Raw genomic sequence first — 19,192 nt, forward strand, 5'->3', positions numbered from 1 at the left:
GAACACAACTCGTTTAGATTTATGCCTTGATTTTCTCATGTTTTGGAAAATATATATTTCATATAAAAATAAAAAACTTAAACCTTTAAAACCTTTTTCCACTTCAGCAATAATCTGCCAAGTATCTGCCAGAACACATACTTAATTTTGACTTTACAGGGACTTTAAAAAGAGACCAAACTTAAGTCTTGCTCCAAAGCATTTAAGATTTACAAGTTTAAGTTGGAAATTTCATTTTCAAGTCTATGCTCAAAAAAAGTGATTAACGGTTAATAAATGGATCCTAACTATTTTATAAATATAATTTAATTTAAATTATATTAGTACCATAAAATGCAAAATATTAAATGAAAAAAACATAGAACAAAATATAGTACATTCATATCATTTAAATAAAAAAATTATAATAATCGGACATTTTTGACTGCCACGCAAACAGCACTATCGGGTTAAATTTATTTGCATATCGCTTTTTACAACAAATATTCCAAAACAAGATGTACAGAAGATAATGTTGAGTCTGAAATCATACTGTCTCAGTAGGTACTATATTTGAATTTACTTTATGACCGTTAAAAAGTTTGTTCTATATTGTATGAATGTGTAGCACGAATAAAATTCATAGACTACATCAAACATGTTGTTTCTGTCACGTGACCTACCAGTGTCAGTTGCGTTGCTTCACTGCCATTGAAAAGTCCTCTCCCATGGCCTCACGGGATAGTAAAGTGTCCATGGTATCTAAGTAGGCCATCCGGGTACTTTTCGCCTACTGTTTCTCAAATAGCATTCGGACATACTCAGTTGGCGTACTGATTTTCGCATATTATTTAGTTGGGAAATATTTGATTGTCATACAACTCCCAATATACATTTAATTCATATCACGTTAACAGATTTCCCAGTTTGAAACCCCCTGCTTTACACCAAGGACCAAGAATGATTTTGATTCACTTCAGATGAAAAAAAGACCAGAGTTCTCTGTATATAAGAAAAAAAAAAATCTTTATTTTTACCCACCCTTCATAAAAATCTTACTTTACAGTGTTTCAAAAACTGAACTCAGTGGTTGAACAGACCAAAAGAGCAAGATTTACAATACAGAGATGCTCTCACAAACACCTCTAGCTTACATCCTCCATTTATAAATAATTTCAGACAATTACGTGTTTTACAGCTCATTTTGTACACATCTCCAGGGGAACAGGTTAACAAATTTGAATTATGCTGCCGATATTTTAATTAAATCACTCAGGAATGAAAAACACAAACCGTTGCTCTAAAATAAAAACAAGGTCTAATTTTGTCTGCACTGATTTAACATCTCTTAGGGAGATTTTAAATATGTATAAACCGTATAAAGGCCAATCAGTGTAATAAAAGATGGCGTTCACCAGGCCTTCTCCGGTCGGACGTCTACACTAGGCTGGGATTAATACACACAACAGCAGAAACGCACGCAGATGCAATGCAGTTTTCAATTGCCATTAGTTGCACTTTATCATGCGTAACACAATTCAGTCACATGAAAGCAGGTGTGATTAACAACAGGACAAAAAAAGACCAGAGTGCATCTTTCTTTCCATAAAACGCTCAAACAAGAATCCTGCAAAAACAAAAAGGGGGAAAAAAGACGCAAAAACACATTATGAACGATTGTATGCTTGCTTTGGGGTACAAATTAAATACAGTGTAAGCTATCAATAAAAAGCAGACTATTTCTAAAGGTTGAGTGATTTTGGTTTAAAATTGTGTTCAAAGAGTTTAGGTTTGAACATACAACCCCAAATTTACCCCAACAAAGGCAGTTAATAATACTATTTTCATTGTACAACAATAAACATGTTCACCGAACAGCTCTGAATCAATAACTCAGCCTGAATAAGGGCACCTGGGAAGTTCAAGGTTGAAATTGGTCCATAAAATGATCGAGAGGTAGTTTAAATGAGAACTGGAGTGACGGAAAGAAAGGATTTTGGCAAAACTCAACGTCGAACATTTTGCCGCATCACTAACTTCCACATTTCTGAAAATAAAACAAACAAAAAAGAAGCACCATTTTGGATGTCGATTGGGATGATGACGTGAGGTTGGTACGGAGCCCCGCATATGACATGCTGGGGAAAAAATGTATATCGTGGCCATGAATTAACCATTTGTTCCCACGACTCGGACGTCAGCATGTTTTACACGGTATAATTCGTTCCCCAATTTACTAAATCATGGCTGCATTGTAACGATTCGTTCCCTTGTTTTAGTTCAATCAAAATGAGGGAACGTATTAGTTCAACGTGGCCACGATGTATGTCATTTGTGGGGCTCCGTAAGTTGGAAACGGCTCTAACTGCACTATAAGCTTACAAACTGGTGGAGGATTTTTTCAAAAACTACAGTAAATTCTCGTGGAAGATGATTCACCCCTCCACAGGCTGCGTGCATTTCACACAATGTTCCTCATCCTTGGAAATGAGCAAATCGCACAGAGCCGCTCGGACGCACATTCTGGGCTCCCAGGGCGAACCCATGTCGAGGCTCTGGTAGCCCTGACACACACCCAGCCCTTCCAGGTCTAGCAGGAGCGACACCACATGGTCGAGCGTCTCGAGGCAGGTCGGGTGGCGCGAGTAGACGGCGTGCATGAGCAGGAGAGGCTGGTTCTGGACGCTGACCTGGTAGAAGAAGCCCTTCTCGATCTGGACGATGGTGTCAGCCATGGTGGAGAGCTTGGAGCACTGCAGGAGCTGGAGGACGGGGCCTTTGGCCATGACGCACACCCAGTGAGCGGGCAGCACAGTCTGGCCTAGGCAAGTGAACAGCTCCATCAGGCCTTGGTCTCGGTCGCAGTCGCTCTCTGCCGCCGCCAGGCTGAAGATCTGAGTGATCTACAAAAGCAGATGTGACATTGACATTGTTGGTATAGCTGTGGAAATCTCTGACTGCGCTGAAGGTTTCATGCACCTCTCTCTCCAATTGACCGTTCGCAAAGACCCGCCCCCTTTAGTTACTGTTGCTATGTCCGCTCTCACTCTACACCATGTTCTCACGCAGTGAAAAATACATCGCGGAGCAGAGAGGACACTGACAACGCGCTGACAGACAGGACAGACCAGGTTACTTTTGATATGAAACAAAGTCTCAACTTTCAAATTTGGTAATTTTTGAAAGAAATTTAACCAATAAATACCGTTTTGTGGCTCTTTAATGTGTCTGATAGATCGCCGTAGAGCCTCAGTTAAAGCTGCTCGTGAACCGATCATCTCTTCCTTCTAGTTCATTTATAGCATCAAATAAACATGAATGTACATAAGAAGGAATGTTGTTTTAACTGCGGAAAGATGTCAGTACACACCGTTTCTCAAGTTCAAATCCACCAACGTTAATCTACTAACTCTCCTGACTGCTTTGTCGGACTAAAATGGCGGATTCGGCGGATGGCGGATTATGATTGGTCAGATCGCCTGTCAATCAAACTGTCAATTGCAGTCTTTGATCTTGATCTTGCTTTCTTTGACGTGAACACAGTTACTGTATGTTGCCCATTGTAAATGGAACAGGTTTAACAAACCGGATTGCTATCGGATCATTTAAAACGCATGAATGACCAGGAGTAAACAGGCCCATTGGAAATGTGTTATTCAAAATCTAATTTAAAACTGAAAACAAACAAACAAAAGGATTTTGACAAAAGTAAAACATATTCTATGAAAAATTGCTTCAGAAATAGGCCTATTTAAGGTTCTGCACCATTTCTATGTTATTCATATTTAAATATGTGTACCGGTATGAGCATTTATACATATTTGGGTGGGGTTATGGCACAGTGATAAACTCAGAAACTTAAAAATGGCACTTAGGTTGAAACTTAAACAATGAAACTAAAAATGGTGTTGCCGACCCCTGCTGTAGACTGACTTTTATGTGAAGGACTAGGGATGTTTTTGCCTGGAAAAATCGAATGGATGTGACGTTTACACTGACATTATATGACATATGAAATGAATGCTTATACAATGTTCAGGAAAATGCAAAAAGAGCATTCATTCGTGTTAATTCAAACTATAGTCTCACATAACCAGATCTTTATAGTCTATAGTCTCAAATATATAATCAAACTATCATAACAGTTTAATTTTAATGACCTCGTCTGTCGACATGATGCCTGTGAATTGCAGAGCTTGTGCACATATCCACATCACTATGATCAGATGCTTTCTTAACTGCTGCTTTCTCACCGCTGTCATTTTCATTTATTTTGTTATTGAGAGGAAAGCGCACGGCACATATTTACATATTCATCTAAATGTCACTCTGCAGTTAGCCTGGGTTTCCCCATGCTGCCTTGAACGCAGCGCGATAATATTCACGCTGCTAGGCAGCCTGGATACCATGGACCAGATTTTCCCCTCAAAAAGGGAACCAATCACAGAACGGGGAGGGCAAGACGATGACGACGTCAATGCGACACACCGAAGCAGTTTGTTTATATCTATGGATACAACATGGCATCAGACGCGAAGTTACCTTTCGATGCAGCCTTAGATAGTGTTCTAAGTAGTTTAGAACGCAAGTTTATTTCGTCTTCTTCCTCGTCGAATTTCTGTCGCTCTACATACGTCATCTGGTATAATTGAAACGATTGGCTATGAGCTATGTACAGGCGCATTTGATAAGACATTCGTAGCACCCAATAAACGGCTCTGGGCATTTGTAAACCACGCCTCCAAATACGAGAAAATGAACATGAGGTTCCCAGACCACGTCTCAAATGAGACTAGGTCTGACATTAGCCAGGCTACTCTGCAGTAGGGCTGCACAATTAATTGCAATGAAACCGCACGCGATTTGGCAAAGGCTGCGATTATTTTATGTGCAGCTTGTCAGTGCAGCGCGGCTTATCAGTGGTAAATGCTGCTCCATCTGAACGCCAGAGGGCGCTCTCACACACACACGGGCATAATACTATTGCTGTAGCTGAATAAACAGAAGATTGAAACGCTTTGATTGATTAAACATGACTAATAAACACACAACTGCCTTATTCTGTGTAAGAAGCCACATCATCTCACAGAAGGATGAGCTCAACTGTTGTTATGAAGTGAGTTTGGAGTAAAAGCATGTTATTAAATCTTGTCTTTTGTTAAATTCATAAATGCTTCTCATGTTTGAAAGATGTTAGATGTTATATATATATATATATATATATATATATAACTATTTTATTTTATTATTATTTCTTTTTATTTTATTATTTCTAATTATTATTTTATTCGGCATTAAATTGATCAAAAGTAAAAGACATTCATAATACAACTAATCGTCAAAGAATCCTGAAAAATATGAAGCAGCACAAGTGTTGAAATAATACTTAACAATATTACTGTTTTATGCTATTTTTGATCAAATAAATACAGCCTTCGTGCGCATAAGAGCCTTCTTTCTAAAACATAAATCTTAAAGACCCCAAACTTTTGAATGATAGTGTATTCAGTCGTAGTGAAGACAGATGTCCGGCGAGACTCACCACCGGCGTGGCCTCCTGTTGGTGTTCTGACACGTGGTGTTGTGTGTTCTGTGGTTCTTCTGTGAAATGTGATGGTGGTGACCCCACTCTCACCATCTCAATCTGAAGAAAACCATTCTGAGTCGCGTCATCCATCGGCAAAGAACCGATGACCTCACCCAGCGGCATCTGATTGTTGTTGCACAGAGGTACTGATCCAAGCATATGAGGCGCCACCGGCATGCCCGGCATGTTGTAGTATAATCCCTGTGAAACATGCAGACATCGAAACAAACGCCAGCTTTCAATAGCCATCGACATTTGCAACATCTATAATTGGATTTTGTAAATGTTTAATAGGTCAAAATGCTGGTGAACTATCCACAATTCTGAATCAAGATTCTCCAATTAGAGAATCACTGATATATTAGAAGTGGGAATCACTACATACAAGGTTGTGCTGAGATGGCAAGCAGGAAATACCAAGGTAACATGCATCTACCTAATGTTAATTATGGGATGTTTAACCACTAGAGCACACAAAAAAATATACAACTAACTATTATTATTATTATTGTGTAGCCATATTGATATATAATCATAAAACTTTGGCCAAATTGCGCAACCCTACAAACAAGCACAGCAAACCTTTCTTTTTAATCAGAAAAATCACAAAAATCATGCAGTCCTAAAACCCTGAATTAAGAATTAATTATTAATTAAGAAATTAATTCCAGAACCAAGGCTGGAGAATAATGAGAATGATGTAGAAAGTCTTACCTGAGCACCGAGTCCAGAGGTGTTGGAGTACATCACATTAGACGCCATCATTGACCTCTCATTGCCCAAAATATCAGGATCCTATGAAAACAGGCAATGAGATAATCTATTAATTAATAAACATTAATTCAAATAATTCATATTTCTTGATTAAATTACACTGTGAAACATCTGCTAAAATAATTACGGACAACTTTCTGACTCATAAAAAACATTAAGGTCATTGTTAATCCCATAAACACAAATTGAAAATATGTTCTGAAATTTATGACAGCTCTGATGTTTCTAACTCTAACTTTTAAATGTTATGGCATTTTATTATAGGCACTGTACTTTGGTCTTACGTATTTTACACAAGCATTGAGTTGTGAATAATGTAGTTATGAAGCACTCTGCTGTCATCAACAACAAATTTGCACAATAATAAGTCCAAAAACGTAAACGGCATAAGAGTTGTCATCATGTATGATGTGAACGCAGACTAGACTTAGACCTTGTTTTGTGTTTTGGTTGTGCAACATTTAATTCTCTGACTGCAAACATTTAGAAATCAGAAACCTCCTCTATGTTGGATGGTTCGTCATCCTCAATCACGGCCTCAATGAACATGTCGTCGTCCTCTTCCTTAAAACTGTAATTCCATTTCTTCCTTCCTCTGGCCTTGGAGCCATTCATTTTATACAGTCTCACTTCGTCTTCGTCATTATCCTTATCAGACATTTCATCTTCATCATCATCATCATCATCATCATCGTCATCATCCTCCCAGGGTTTGCTTCTGAATCTCCGCTTTTTTGTCGGTCTCCCGCGCCTCTTAAGCTTGGATTTCACGTTTCTTCTTCGTGGAAGGGACGGATTCAGCTTTCTCTGCATGATATGGTAAAACAAAAAAGATCTTGCAAAATGCACCTCCGAAATGTGTATTAGTTGCCTGATGGTCAGGTGATAACCAGTGTTACTTTTTAAAGTAACGTCTTACAATATTGTGTTACTCCCTAAAAAAGTAACTAATTGAGTTACTTAGTTACTTTTTATGGAAAGTGATGCGTTACGTTACTTTTGCGTAAGTTTTTCTCACCTAGGCTTGTTCGTTTAAAAGTTCTATTTTTTGCAAATGTAAAGTGTCAAACTGGTAAACTTCATTCTGGATCGCAGAAGAAGAAAGTTCAACACTATTACTTTAGCAATAAAAAATTAGTTTTAACTCAAATGTGATGTTTATCTAAAGACATTTTGGATTTTTAGCTTATTAGTATCCATTTCAGATAAATGAAGGTCAGCAGCAAAAATATTGGTTAATAAAGTGAGATTTAAAGTATATTTAATATATTTAATTACTGCAGGTTTGCGTAATATTCTGAGTTTGCATTTCACTCTATTTATTCATTTTGAGGAATACTGAATCTGTTTCTTGAATAAGTCAAATGAGTAAATGTATGCTCACATATAGTCTAGAACTACAATAACCATCATGTTTACACACAAGCATCTTTCCTCCTGATTTCTCTCAACATGGGGACAGGGGAGCTGTCAGTCAATAAATGGGAAAACGTTACTTATTTCAAAAATTAACTAAGATATTTTGTTGTAAATTCAAAAGTAATGCATTATTTTACTAGTAACTTGAAAAAAGTAATCTGATTACATAACTCGGGTTACAAGTAATGCGTTACAGCCAACACTGGAAATAACCTAGCTCTTGAGTGATGCCATTAGATGTTAATCATACAAATACGTACATGTGCACTTTGACCATGAAGCTTTGACTCAAACTTGCACTGACGTAAGCGACATTTCTGCCTTTTCTTGTTACTGCCACCATACTTGGGCTTGTCCATGCAGAAGTCGCATTTGCCACAGTCGTCTTCACGAAGACACGCGACACACTGCCGACACATCCTGCGGTTCCGTTTCTTTTGAGCCTAAAAGCAAGAGTAGACAGAGAAATTAATAAAGGACTAAAGATTTTTTGACATAACCTAACGCTTTTTAAGGGGTTTTATGAGTTCCGCTATTATCAGGAAAAGAATATTCCATGCTCAATCCATAATATGCTTTCACTCTGGTAGATGCCTGAAATAATAGTGAGAAAAGACATTTTTTAAATGCAAATGGTTATTGAGCCTTTAAACATCTCATTGAGTATAAAATAAAAGAACGTATAGCTCATACTCCTCAATTTTATTCAGTGGCACAAACTGAGTAAAAATATGCTATTTAGTGCAGTTGCTGATATTTTTATGGCCAAAAAGATGAAATTCTAATAGCTTTTAATAAAAAAAAAACCCATAAACGAGATCTTTATAACAATAGTCAACCTACATAAAATGCATATAAATTTAAGTTATCACTCTATCTGCCAATAATATGTCTTAGTAAGATGATATTAAAACGCTTAGTTTAATGATCAAGTATGGGGAGTTTAAAACATATAATGCAATGCAATACAATGATGACTGAGAGATGGTTCCTCAAAAGCCTAATGGATCATATTTGATACTCACATTTTAACATCATTTTTCTACAAAATGGTGTCTGGATAATCAAGTATTCCTAAGTCGCTTCAGTCCAGTAAGTGTTCATCTTGAAATATTACTAAGGATTATAAAAGTTATTCTTACATATATTTTATAAAAAAAATCATTAAAGGTTTCACAGCAAAAATACATGTACAGCGACATGAACAGGGATGTTTTTACAATTATACTATGGCCTTTTACTTTATAAACTATCAATCAGACAAGGACAAGGAACGTAGAAGATTGTGTACGACAGCTTTTTCCAGCAAGGTTTGGTCATCTTGATCATTTAGGCTACAGGACTTAGACGTTTTGCATATCAAATAAGATACAAAAGGGTTAAAAATCATCCCATGCCACAATCATTAGCAAAGTCAAACAAAACCACAAAAGATTAGCGCTATCCGTGAGATTCCACTAGTGCTGTCGGTGCGAGAATGTGATGATACACTCACTCACCCAATCATCTTCATCACCACCATCAGGAGCAAAATCCTAAAACAGCACATACAATAGAAACTTGGATCAGTATTTTAAGCACAGCACTCCTACATGAATAGATTGCAACAGTAAGTTGTTAAATGTGCAATAACTATTTCATTATGAACAGCACAAAATGAAACGATGACTATTTCCTAACAGGTCTCCAAAATCTAGTCAAAGTTTCGATGACGTCAAGATGCATGTGATCCAAGTTCACGTTTACACTATTTTTAAATTATACAGACCTGATAAACACCTGAAAGAACGCTTCTTTTAAGTTATCCAATGAATGATTTGCTTCTTTTTGATACTATATTTTAAGCTATGACAAAGTATTTAAACACTGAATAAATAACACTTTACTTTTAATACTACTAAAAAACTCTTGATGGTATGTAGTAGTGGTATGCAGTTTCTGTAATTTAATATCATTAAAATGCAGCGCTGACAGTTTCATGAATGAGCAACTATACATTGAACTGATTTACCTTTTAAAAAAGAAGCTACATGAAAAATAAACTCACCTTTACAATTTTCTTGTATTTGGGATGTGGTTTCTGCAGGAGATAGTGGCATTATGTTTTGGTGTGCAAGTAGTTCAGCTACAGACAGATTATTTGATGATCTTTGGCAATGCTTTTGTGTATGCTGCAGCCCATAAATGTGTCTGTATGATATTATATGTTTATTATTACCAGTATTTGTTTTCTTGGATGTTTTGTTTTCCCAACCTCCCACTGATCCTGCCCCACCTTGAAAATAATAATAAAAAAAAACATGCAAATGCATAATAAAAAAGAAGCAAAAGAAATATGATAAACAAAGGTGCTACTTTCAACAGAATCATAAATAAAAGGAAAAGAATGTTTCTAGAAATGAATATTCAAGACAATAAAAGAATGAAGTAAACAGTGCTACTAGAGAAATGAAGGATAATCTGGACTTTGTTCAGCTACTTAAAGTGAGCAAACAACCGTTATTTGGCTTGTAGACTGAGAGCAGAGCAAATGGGAAACTAGCTTGTGTTAGTTCAGATATTAAGACCCAAAAGTATCGCCAAAGCTACCTCTCATACAACTAACGTGAACACAGACACGGCAACACCGCAGTGCTTCTCTTCCCCTTCACAACATCAACAACAGCACAGATGAATGATTCCTCAGCACAATCTTCCATGTGCAGTCTTCCAAAAACAAAAACATAATACAGCAATGAGACATGGGATAACTACAATTTTCGTAACTATATTTAATTTTCCTCTATATTAGCAAAATTATTGCAACATTCCTCACTACCCTAAAACAGAAAATGGTGGTTGTATTTAATACTTGTGTTATAAACAAAAAGATTTTTGTCATTTGTCAGCACAGGGTGTCGTATTTCCAATTGATGAAACTAAAAATCAGTTTTACACTGTCAAGTGTCAGTATATGATGAATGACAGAATGAATATCGGCCTGTGAGTATTAGAGAAAGCAAGGAAAAAAAACATTAAATGTAAAATTAAAATAAATATTAAACTTGTTTGACAGATTAAAGTCAGAATGAAATGCAAGTTGCAACAGTGTTTTCTTAGTGTTGGACGTATATCCAAGGCAAACGGCTTCTCGAACAAGAATAAATGTATGTCGGGACATGATTTTGTCCATGAGGAATTGATTGGATGGTTCTGGTTTGCTATTGGTGGATCTCATGTGAGTGACAGGTTGCTCCGCCCTCGTGCCAGTAAACACGCCATCGTAGAAAAGATGTACAAGAGGGAGGGAAGTTACTTTGATTAAAGATTATGAGGGCACATGGTTTTAAAAATAATAATGATGATGTGCACAGATTTATAACAAATACTGCAATCTTCCATAAATTTTGATTTCATGGTAACTTTAATTCAAAATCATTTTTGCCACATAAACTTTCTGTATTATCCCAGGTCTCAAGAGTCAGTGACAGAAAACAAGGGAAAGCAGGCCTGACAGGTCTTGCGATGACAGAAATACATACCTTCCTAAACACAATGTTCGGAGGAGAGTACTTCTTCTCTGCTGCAAAATGAGAAAATGTAGAAATTAGACTACAAAAAAGGCAATAATACACCTTAGAATTATTGCTTGCTGAAATGAAAGGTGTAATTATAAATTCACATACATTTAGGCCTACATCTGAAGCACAACGTGTCTCCAGGCTTCTGAGCAGAAAATGGGCAGCCACAGTTTTCACATTTACTGGAGAAAGAGAAACAACTAGATTCGTTACTACATTCATGAAGGCTCTAGTTGAAACTACAGCAAATATTCAGGATAGACTTTCTGGGCAGTGTGAAATTAGTCTGATTTTGTTCACCTGAGCATTGGATGGCTTTCCTTCAGCGCCATTGTTCCATTAAGCCTAGTCTCCGGAAAATCTGGCGAAATTAGTGTCTGATCTGAGATCAGTGCATCCTGAGTTTTTGTAGGGCTAATGGGCTCCAGAGATGGATAAAGCCAGAGTCGAAGGGGCAGCTCAGCGCCGTCTTTCCCAGGTTCGCTAGAGGAACTGACTATCTGTTGGGAAACATTCCCCACTTTTACTGAAGGAGAGTGAATGAAATCCCGTGTCCTGGATGTGTCGATATTGAGCGGCGAGACTCTCGTGAGGCGCGGGGGGCTGTTAAATTCTGCGTTGGGTGTGTTGGAGAGGCTGCTGACTCCTGCAGGTGAGCAGGGGGTGAGTCGGGGTCTCTGGGGTGTGGATGTCGAGCCGTGGATGATGCTCTGGATTGTTCTGGGTAAAACTTCAGTCGTGCGGGGTGGGTCTGGGACGGGAGGGGCGGTTCCTGATGAGAGACTTGAACGTTTGGTCATTTCCAGCTGGGAACGAGCACTCTATATATGACAAGCAACCACAGAGAAAAAAGAAATGTATTAAAATGTTATAATAATATCATTTATGATTAAATTAAAAGCAGATTATATTTAACTTAAAATTGCTTTTAAATGAATCCTAAATTCTGTAAATTGCACTCATGATTATTAAAGTGACCCTATTATGCTTTTTTGGATATTACCTTTCATGCAGTGTGTAATATAGCTGTTTGAGAACTGTTTTAGTGCACAACAAATAAAGTTATTGTCTCCCGAAAGAAAGAACCAATTCTGAACTGCCTGAAACGAGTCGTCAGTAATTCCAGTCTTACTTCCTGCACGAACCTATGTAGGTTTGTAACACATTTGAAAAAAAAGCCTATGGTCTTCATTGGCTGCCCGCGAACGATGTCTACTTTGACTCTCAAACACTGTAGTTGTAGCTGAGACTGAAGAGTTTGGTTTGAGTTGTCGGCATGTCGAGAAGATGCTGTTTTTGACGCTACGAACGCAAATCCACTTTGCATGCACTTCCAAAGGATGAGGATACAGGCTCTAATTGATTCGGTAAAATGGGCGGCATCATTACAAGGGCTGAGGAAACCTCCCGAGATGAAATTTAGATATGGTAATGGACATGTCATTTCCAACGTGCTGTAAGCTGTAGACTAACTACAACAGGCTGGGTCATCTGACCAATGAGAGCAGAGTAGACCAATCACAACAGACTGGGCCATCTGACCAATGAGAGCAGAGTAGACCAATCACAACAGACTGGGACTTCTGGGTTGCGTTCAGCCCCGACAAAACGTTGCATAACGTTTTTTAAACAGAAACGGTGATGCGTTGAACACACTGTTCTGATGACGCAAGAGTTGCAACTATGGCAGCTGAGAAGGCCATTCTTTGTGAAGAATTTTCTGAGCCTGATGAAGTCGGTTATAAATATGTGTTTAATACTACAAAATATGCCCGATGTTACAGTTACTGCACTTGCCGACCAGAACAAAAGAGAACTGAAGGGATTGCTGAAACTGAAATGGAAGCACACATCTTACCTAATTCAGACTAAAACACATCTATTTAGCCTCACATACTGACTTTATTTGTAGGTCATACTGATTTTACCCTGTATTTTCTTTCTCATTTTTAGGAAAAGCACTTAATTACCATTGTTTATTTCTATACCAAATGTCATACACTTGCAATGAAGCTAAAAATATAAACAACTACATCATTATGTTGATATCCTATATTTTTACAATAAAACTTACGACAAACATGTCTTCTAATATCCTCAGTTGTTGCGTATACCGAGCTGCATCGAACACATTTGTAAATTACTTTCCTTGAACCCATTGTGCGAGTTCACTTTAATACCACGTGCTTTATATACATGCTGCTGCTGATTGGACTGCAGTTCTGACACACCCACCAAACAAGAGAAAACGTATCTCAAATCCCGTTGCACACCGGTGCACTCCGTTTCCAGGAAACATGACGTTCAACCCGGAAACCGTAGCAAAACGTTGCGCACCGTTTTGAACTTAAACGTGCCCCTGACCAATCAGAGCAGAGTAGACCAATCACAACAGACTGGGACATCTGACCAATCAGAGCAGAGTAGACCAATCACAACAGACTGGGCCACCTGACGAATCAGAGCAGAGTACACCAATCACAACAGACTGGGTCATCTGACGAATCAGCGCAGAGTAGACCAATCACAACAGACTGGGCCACCTGACGAATCAGAGCAGAGTACACCAATCACAACAGACTGGGTCATCTGACGAATCAGCGCAGAGAGTAGACCAATCACAACAGACTGGGTCATCTGACCAATCAAATCAGAGTAGACCAATCACAATAGACTGGGTCTTCTGACCAATCAGAGCAGAGTAGACCAATCACAACAGACTGGGTCATCTGATTAATCAAAATAGACCAATCACAACAGACTGGGCTGTCAGTGCAGAGTAGCTCTCAGAAAGGAGAGGTTTAGAGAAACCGGATCCATGATTGAACATTAAACACTGTGAGAAAAGAGGTGATGCTGCAATTTATGTTATGAGAAAATTAATGTTTTCTATCTTAGACACATGTAAAACTATTGTAGGAGACTCCAAAACAAATTTTACCTTTAATTTAGCATAATAAGGCCATTTTAAGATTAGCAGTAGCCTTAGCAAGCACAACAAAAACATATTTTCAAAAATGTTAAATGTTATATAAATAAACAATATATATTTAAACCACTGTAAGTATTATATGATATATTATTTCTCTTACTGCACATAATATTCTCTCTAACAACGCAAACAAAAGACAGAAAAAGCTACACAAACCTTAGTTCTCCTAGTGCGATCCATGTGTATTCCTTTCTTGAAATCTAAACGAGTAAGTCCTTGTCTAACATTTCTGGCACTCGGAGGCCGACCTCTGCGTCGTTTTACTTTCGGACTGTGAGAATATGAGAAGAACAAAAGTCGTTTTATTAACTGAATATGATCAACAGGTGTGATATGAATGTCTGAACATGTTCTGCAGCACCCCCATATAACTGAATCTGATTTATCCATTTCTTCACTTCATGTCACATTTATTCATTATCAAATACATTTCAATGTTTATATGAAAGAAAATCAAGGTCTTAAAGGGATAGTTCACACAAAAATTCTGCCTTCATTTACTCACCCTCATATCGTTCCAAACCCGTAAGACTTTCATTCATCTTCGGAGCAAAAATTAAGATATTTTTATGCTCGAGCTTCCGTTTACCATATCTGATGTGTGCGTTGATGAATGTTTATGTGAATAAAAGCCTAAATTAAATCTGTTCATCATATAAAGCGATCGTGTCTGAAGCGTCAAAGTGGTAGTTGCGTAGCTGTCAATGGAGAGACAGAAAGCTCTCAGATTTCATCAAAAAGACCTTCATTTGTGTTCTGAAGATGAACGAAAGTCTTACTGGTTTGGAACGACATGAGCGTGAGTAATTAATGACAGAATTTCAATTTTTGGGTGAACTATCCCTTTAAGGCCCGTTCACACCAAGGACAGCCACTATAACAATATCGTTTTAAAAATCGTTCTGTTAAAGATTAGCAGAGTTCACTCAATAACGACACAGAGGAACAATATCATTGGAATTACTTTCACAAAAAAATATTTTCCAGCTGTATAAAAACATTGACAGCCAATCAGAATCCATCCTGCTTTAAAGAGCTTGAGCATTTAAAGCGGCAGGCGACAAAACTGCAACACGCTTAGAATAAACAGTGTTATTGTGCACTGGTGTGGATGCTAATACAGCTATCATTCTGGTGTGAACGGGCCTTTACAGTTTTATGCATGTTTTAAAGTAATAAAATGTTTCATTGCAAATTGCAAATTCAGCATACCAGTTTTAGTGAAAAATATTAACTGAATTAAATTAAAGTCTTAGTATTTAGATGTCCTCCTTTTGCATTAACAGCAGCACTGATGCTGACACAAACTTAACTTGATGATCATATAATGTTTTAATTTTAATGTTAATTTTAATTTTAATGTTAAATTTTAATGTATTCTCAGACCTTTGGACTTAAAATATTTCCAGGCTATAGAATATTCCACTAAATGCAAACAAAAATTAAGAAAGTAAGGAAAAGGCACATACATGCTCCTGCCACTCTCAACACCATCTTCGTCCTCTTCCATTGGCTTCAGCCAGTCAGGTGGCAACTCAACCGTCACTATTCCAGGCATGTTGTCCCACTCAGTATTTTCCTCAACAGCGGTAACATCATCTGCTCCAATCGGATGATTCTCACTCAAGAGGGCCGGCACAGTCTCTTCCGGGTTCATCGTCTCCGGTTCAGCTGACGCCCTGTTCAGCTCATCCGTCATATCTGATCTTTTCGAGCCTCGAGGCCTCTATTTTACAAGTAGATTTGTGAGACCAATGGTTTTGACTTGTGAGTCATCCCAGGAAGAGTTAGGAAAATGAATCTCTGGCTCACATTTTTAAATAGGAGAAACGACTTTTTAGTCCAAAGAAGTCGGAGGTATTAATTTCATCTCACAATGTTTACGAATAGCCTGGGTTGCATGAAATGTCAAAGATCCAACACTTCATCCATGCCTTTACTGGTTATGGATCATTACATTATACCTGTAAAGAGAATGCTGATATTAGAGAAGAACACTAAATAACACACCAAACTGTATATGCTATTAAACTATTATTACGGCACAGTCTGATTTTACACTTTTTTTGCAGCTTATGTTTCTAAAGACATACTATGCATTGAGAGTGATTGCAATAAACAAATCACACTCACATACAGCGTAACATCGTCATTGCAGTTTTAAGAAATGTGATGTTGCATGTACTTGTATCATGATGTGCATACAAATCACTATTTGAATCAAATATTTCAGCAAAAGCTTACAATAACGTTTTTCCACTGTAACGTAACCGATGTGTAAATAAAATCCCTCTATTAAATTGGGCTGTTGAAAATGAGTCAAGCTAGCAGAAACACGATGAACAAGCGTGAAGGAGAATATTTATAGAACGGGGCCGAAACGAGTGGTTGCCATGGTGACAGAATTGCAGCGAGCCTAGCAGCGATGGCAGGGAGGTCGATACAAATGGGCTGAGAACATTCGATATCTGCAATGCAGCGCAATTACTATGGCAATGAAATACGTTACAGTGCAGCAAGCAGCCAACATTTGTTAAAATTTGTCTAGCAGAAAATACTTCCATTTCCTGAAGCCCTCATTATATGTAATTAAGACCATCTGTTTAAAACAACTGCTCTTTAAGAAAACTGCTGAAAGGTTGACCAAGGTAATAGGCACTATTAAAGATTCACAATAATACACACATGACAAAACAGATGTCGACATCTCAGTGGTAAATTAAACCTCGCTGTAGGTTTCAGCTCAAATCTGGGTCATAGAGTGATTTGTTTAAAGTTACAAATACAGCTTGTTGAGGAATATATCTTATTAAGGTTATTAGCAAGTCAGCAAGGAACTCACTGTTCAGGTAATCAGTAATATTAAAAATATCAAATGCTGAGCCAGCCATTTGCAGACATCTCTCATTTGGTTAGAAAGTAATAATTACAGTGGCTCAGTATCAACACAACTTTATATTCTTTATCTTATCAACTACTTTCTGCTAAGAACAAAATCGACCGTTTCACATGCAACCGTGGAACGCATTCAAAGTATTTTAATTTTCCTAATAAATTATCAGCAATGACCAAACTGGAGCTTATCAGTCAGAGGGTTATTAATAAAATGTAATGTCTGCTTGTACTCTATAGTTTCTCTATCAATATTGTTGCAAAATATTCTATTTAAATTTGCTGCTATACAGAACGGTGTACTAGAATAAACCATAATAAACTAAAAAGCAAATTTCTCTGTTAATCATTCTAATAATCAATAAAATTCACTCAATTACACTCATAAGACTCAAGATATACCAAAAAAGTGGAATGTTAAAAAGAATAATAACACCCAACAAGAAACATTAAACGGCGTTAATCGTTTTCCTTTTGATTAAATGCAACAGAAGCAAAAATGAAAGTATGATTATGTGATCATTGTTACATTCGTACTGTGTTTATGAACACTAAGATCGAGGTTATTGGGTTGATTCTTTGGCAGTAGATTTTTATGACAAATGCAGTGACAAATGGTCTTTGAGTATGTTGTTATTACCATTTTTTACATTAAGCATTTTAGTTCGTCCCAAGAACAATGACATTTCATAAACATTAGACGTGAATGTATTTTGCATTGTGCATTATATTTAATATTTAGATGTATTGCAGAAAATGTTAAAATTGACAATGCTGTATTTATTATAATTTTGTGAGATAATTAGAACGATTTCAGTGAAGCTGTTACACTTGATAACCTACATGTAAAAAAAAAAAAAAAAAATTGACACAATGATCGCAAGTTGATGTGCTTGAACTCGTGGCCCTGGTCGCGATAGATCGTGAAAACAGCGCGTGAACAATTATCTGAATAGCGCGATGCACTTTATTCAGCGCAAATAAACTTATCTAACTTAAAACATTAAAGTTATGTGTCTTGTCATCGCGTGCAATTCCTACCATTATGAAAACGTGATAAAAAAAAAGATCGGCGAGCTAAATAAACAGATCGTTAAAAAAAAAAAAAATCGACACTAGTTTCGCCAGCCTCCATTACAGATCGCTGGAGTGAGGAATGCTGTCCCGACGAGCGATCAAAAACACGTCCGATATAACGTGACAATTAACGACATACGTAACAAACATCACGCGTTTAGCAAGAGTATTTCACTGACAACATGCTTTATTATTTGTGATAGGTTTTAAAGACACGATAAGTTTATTTTACACGACTCTACCACGTCCATTTCGCTGTGCTGCTGAATGAGCTCGAGCAGCCCCCCTTCGCTGTTGACCCTCCCCTTCCACACACTCCCCATTGCTTTGCTTTCAGCGATGCAGCCTCGAAAACGACTTTCCGAACGCTCTCTCTTGCACGGAACCACGCCGATCTTTCGATTCATTTACTAGAGCGATAGCTTTAAATTATAACGTCATCTGCGTTTTATAAACACGCGTTTTGGCACGCACAAAAACAAACACCGAAACGAATACGTGCAGCATTTTGACATTCTTACCTCATCGCGTCTCGCGCCGTCGATCGAGCCGTTCATCTGCGCCTCGTTCTCTCCGATCAGCGATAATTTCGGCGATCTACTGCGCATGCGCTGACACGAGCATCGTAGGAAGTCGATCCTGACTGAAATAAAATTTAGCGGTTGAACAGTCGCTCAGCGTTCAGTGTCTGCAATAATATTCCCCTTTAAATGAATAAATGATACACAGCTTTGGCGCTTATATCAACAGTAGCCTACTTGCAGGTCCTCGGAGATTGTTGTTGTCTTTTTTTATAAGCATTTCACGAATAATGTACACGAATATTGCGCGATTCGCGCATCGCTACATTATATTTTCTCGACCCCAAAAATAACGTACCATCACCCATTTGCCTTGATTAATAACCATATT

At 37.6% G+C, this 19,192-nt stretch overlaps 1 protein-coding gene across 2 annotated transcripts; it reads right to left on the minus strand.

Moving 5' to 3' along the window:
- Positions 1-994: 994 nt before the first annotated feature.
- Positions 995-18,965, minus strand: mbd1a (methyl-CpG binding domain protein 1a). 2 transcript variants are annotated; one of them, XM_084390488.1, is made up of 14 exons: positions 18,802-18,965; positions 15,781-16,275; positions 14,468-14,582; positions 11,620-12,140; positions 11,425-11,501; positions 11,281-11,321; positions 9,978-10,034; positions 9,807-9,839; positions 9,259-9,294; positions 8,020-8,202; positions 6,839-7,147; positions 6,281-6,361; positions 5,522-5,767; positions 995-2,882 (listed from the first exon to the last, which is right to left on the minus strand). In XM_084390488.1, exons 2-14 carry the CDS (start codon positions 16,008-16,010, stop codon positions 2,415-2,417), a joined length of 2,397 nt encoding a protein of 798 aa, XP_084246614.1. In that variant the 5' UTR covers positions 16,011-16,275; positions 18,802-18,965; the 3' UTR covers positions 995-2,414. The 2 variants fall into 2 exon arrangements, with proteins under 2 accessions (XP_084246614.1, XP_084246615.1); XM_084390489.1 differs by lacking the exon at positions 9,978-10,034.
- Positions 18,966-19,192: the final 227 nt, after the last annotated feature.

The sequence above is a fragment of the Rutilus rutilus genome, assembly GCF_951802725.1.
Source record: "Rutilus rutilus genome assembly, chromosome: 19".
NCBI lineage: Eukaryota > Metazoa > Chordata > Actinopteri > Cypriniformes > Leuciscidae > Rutilus > Rutilus rutilus.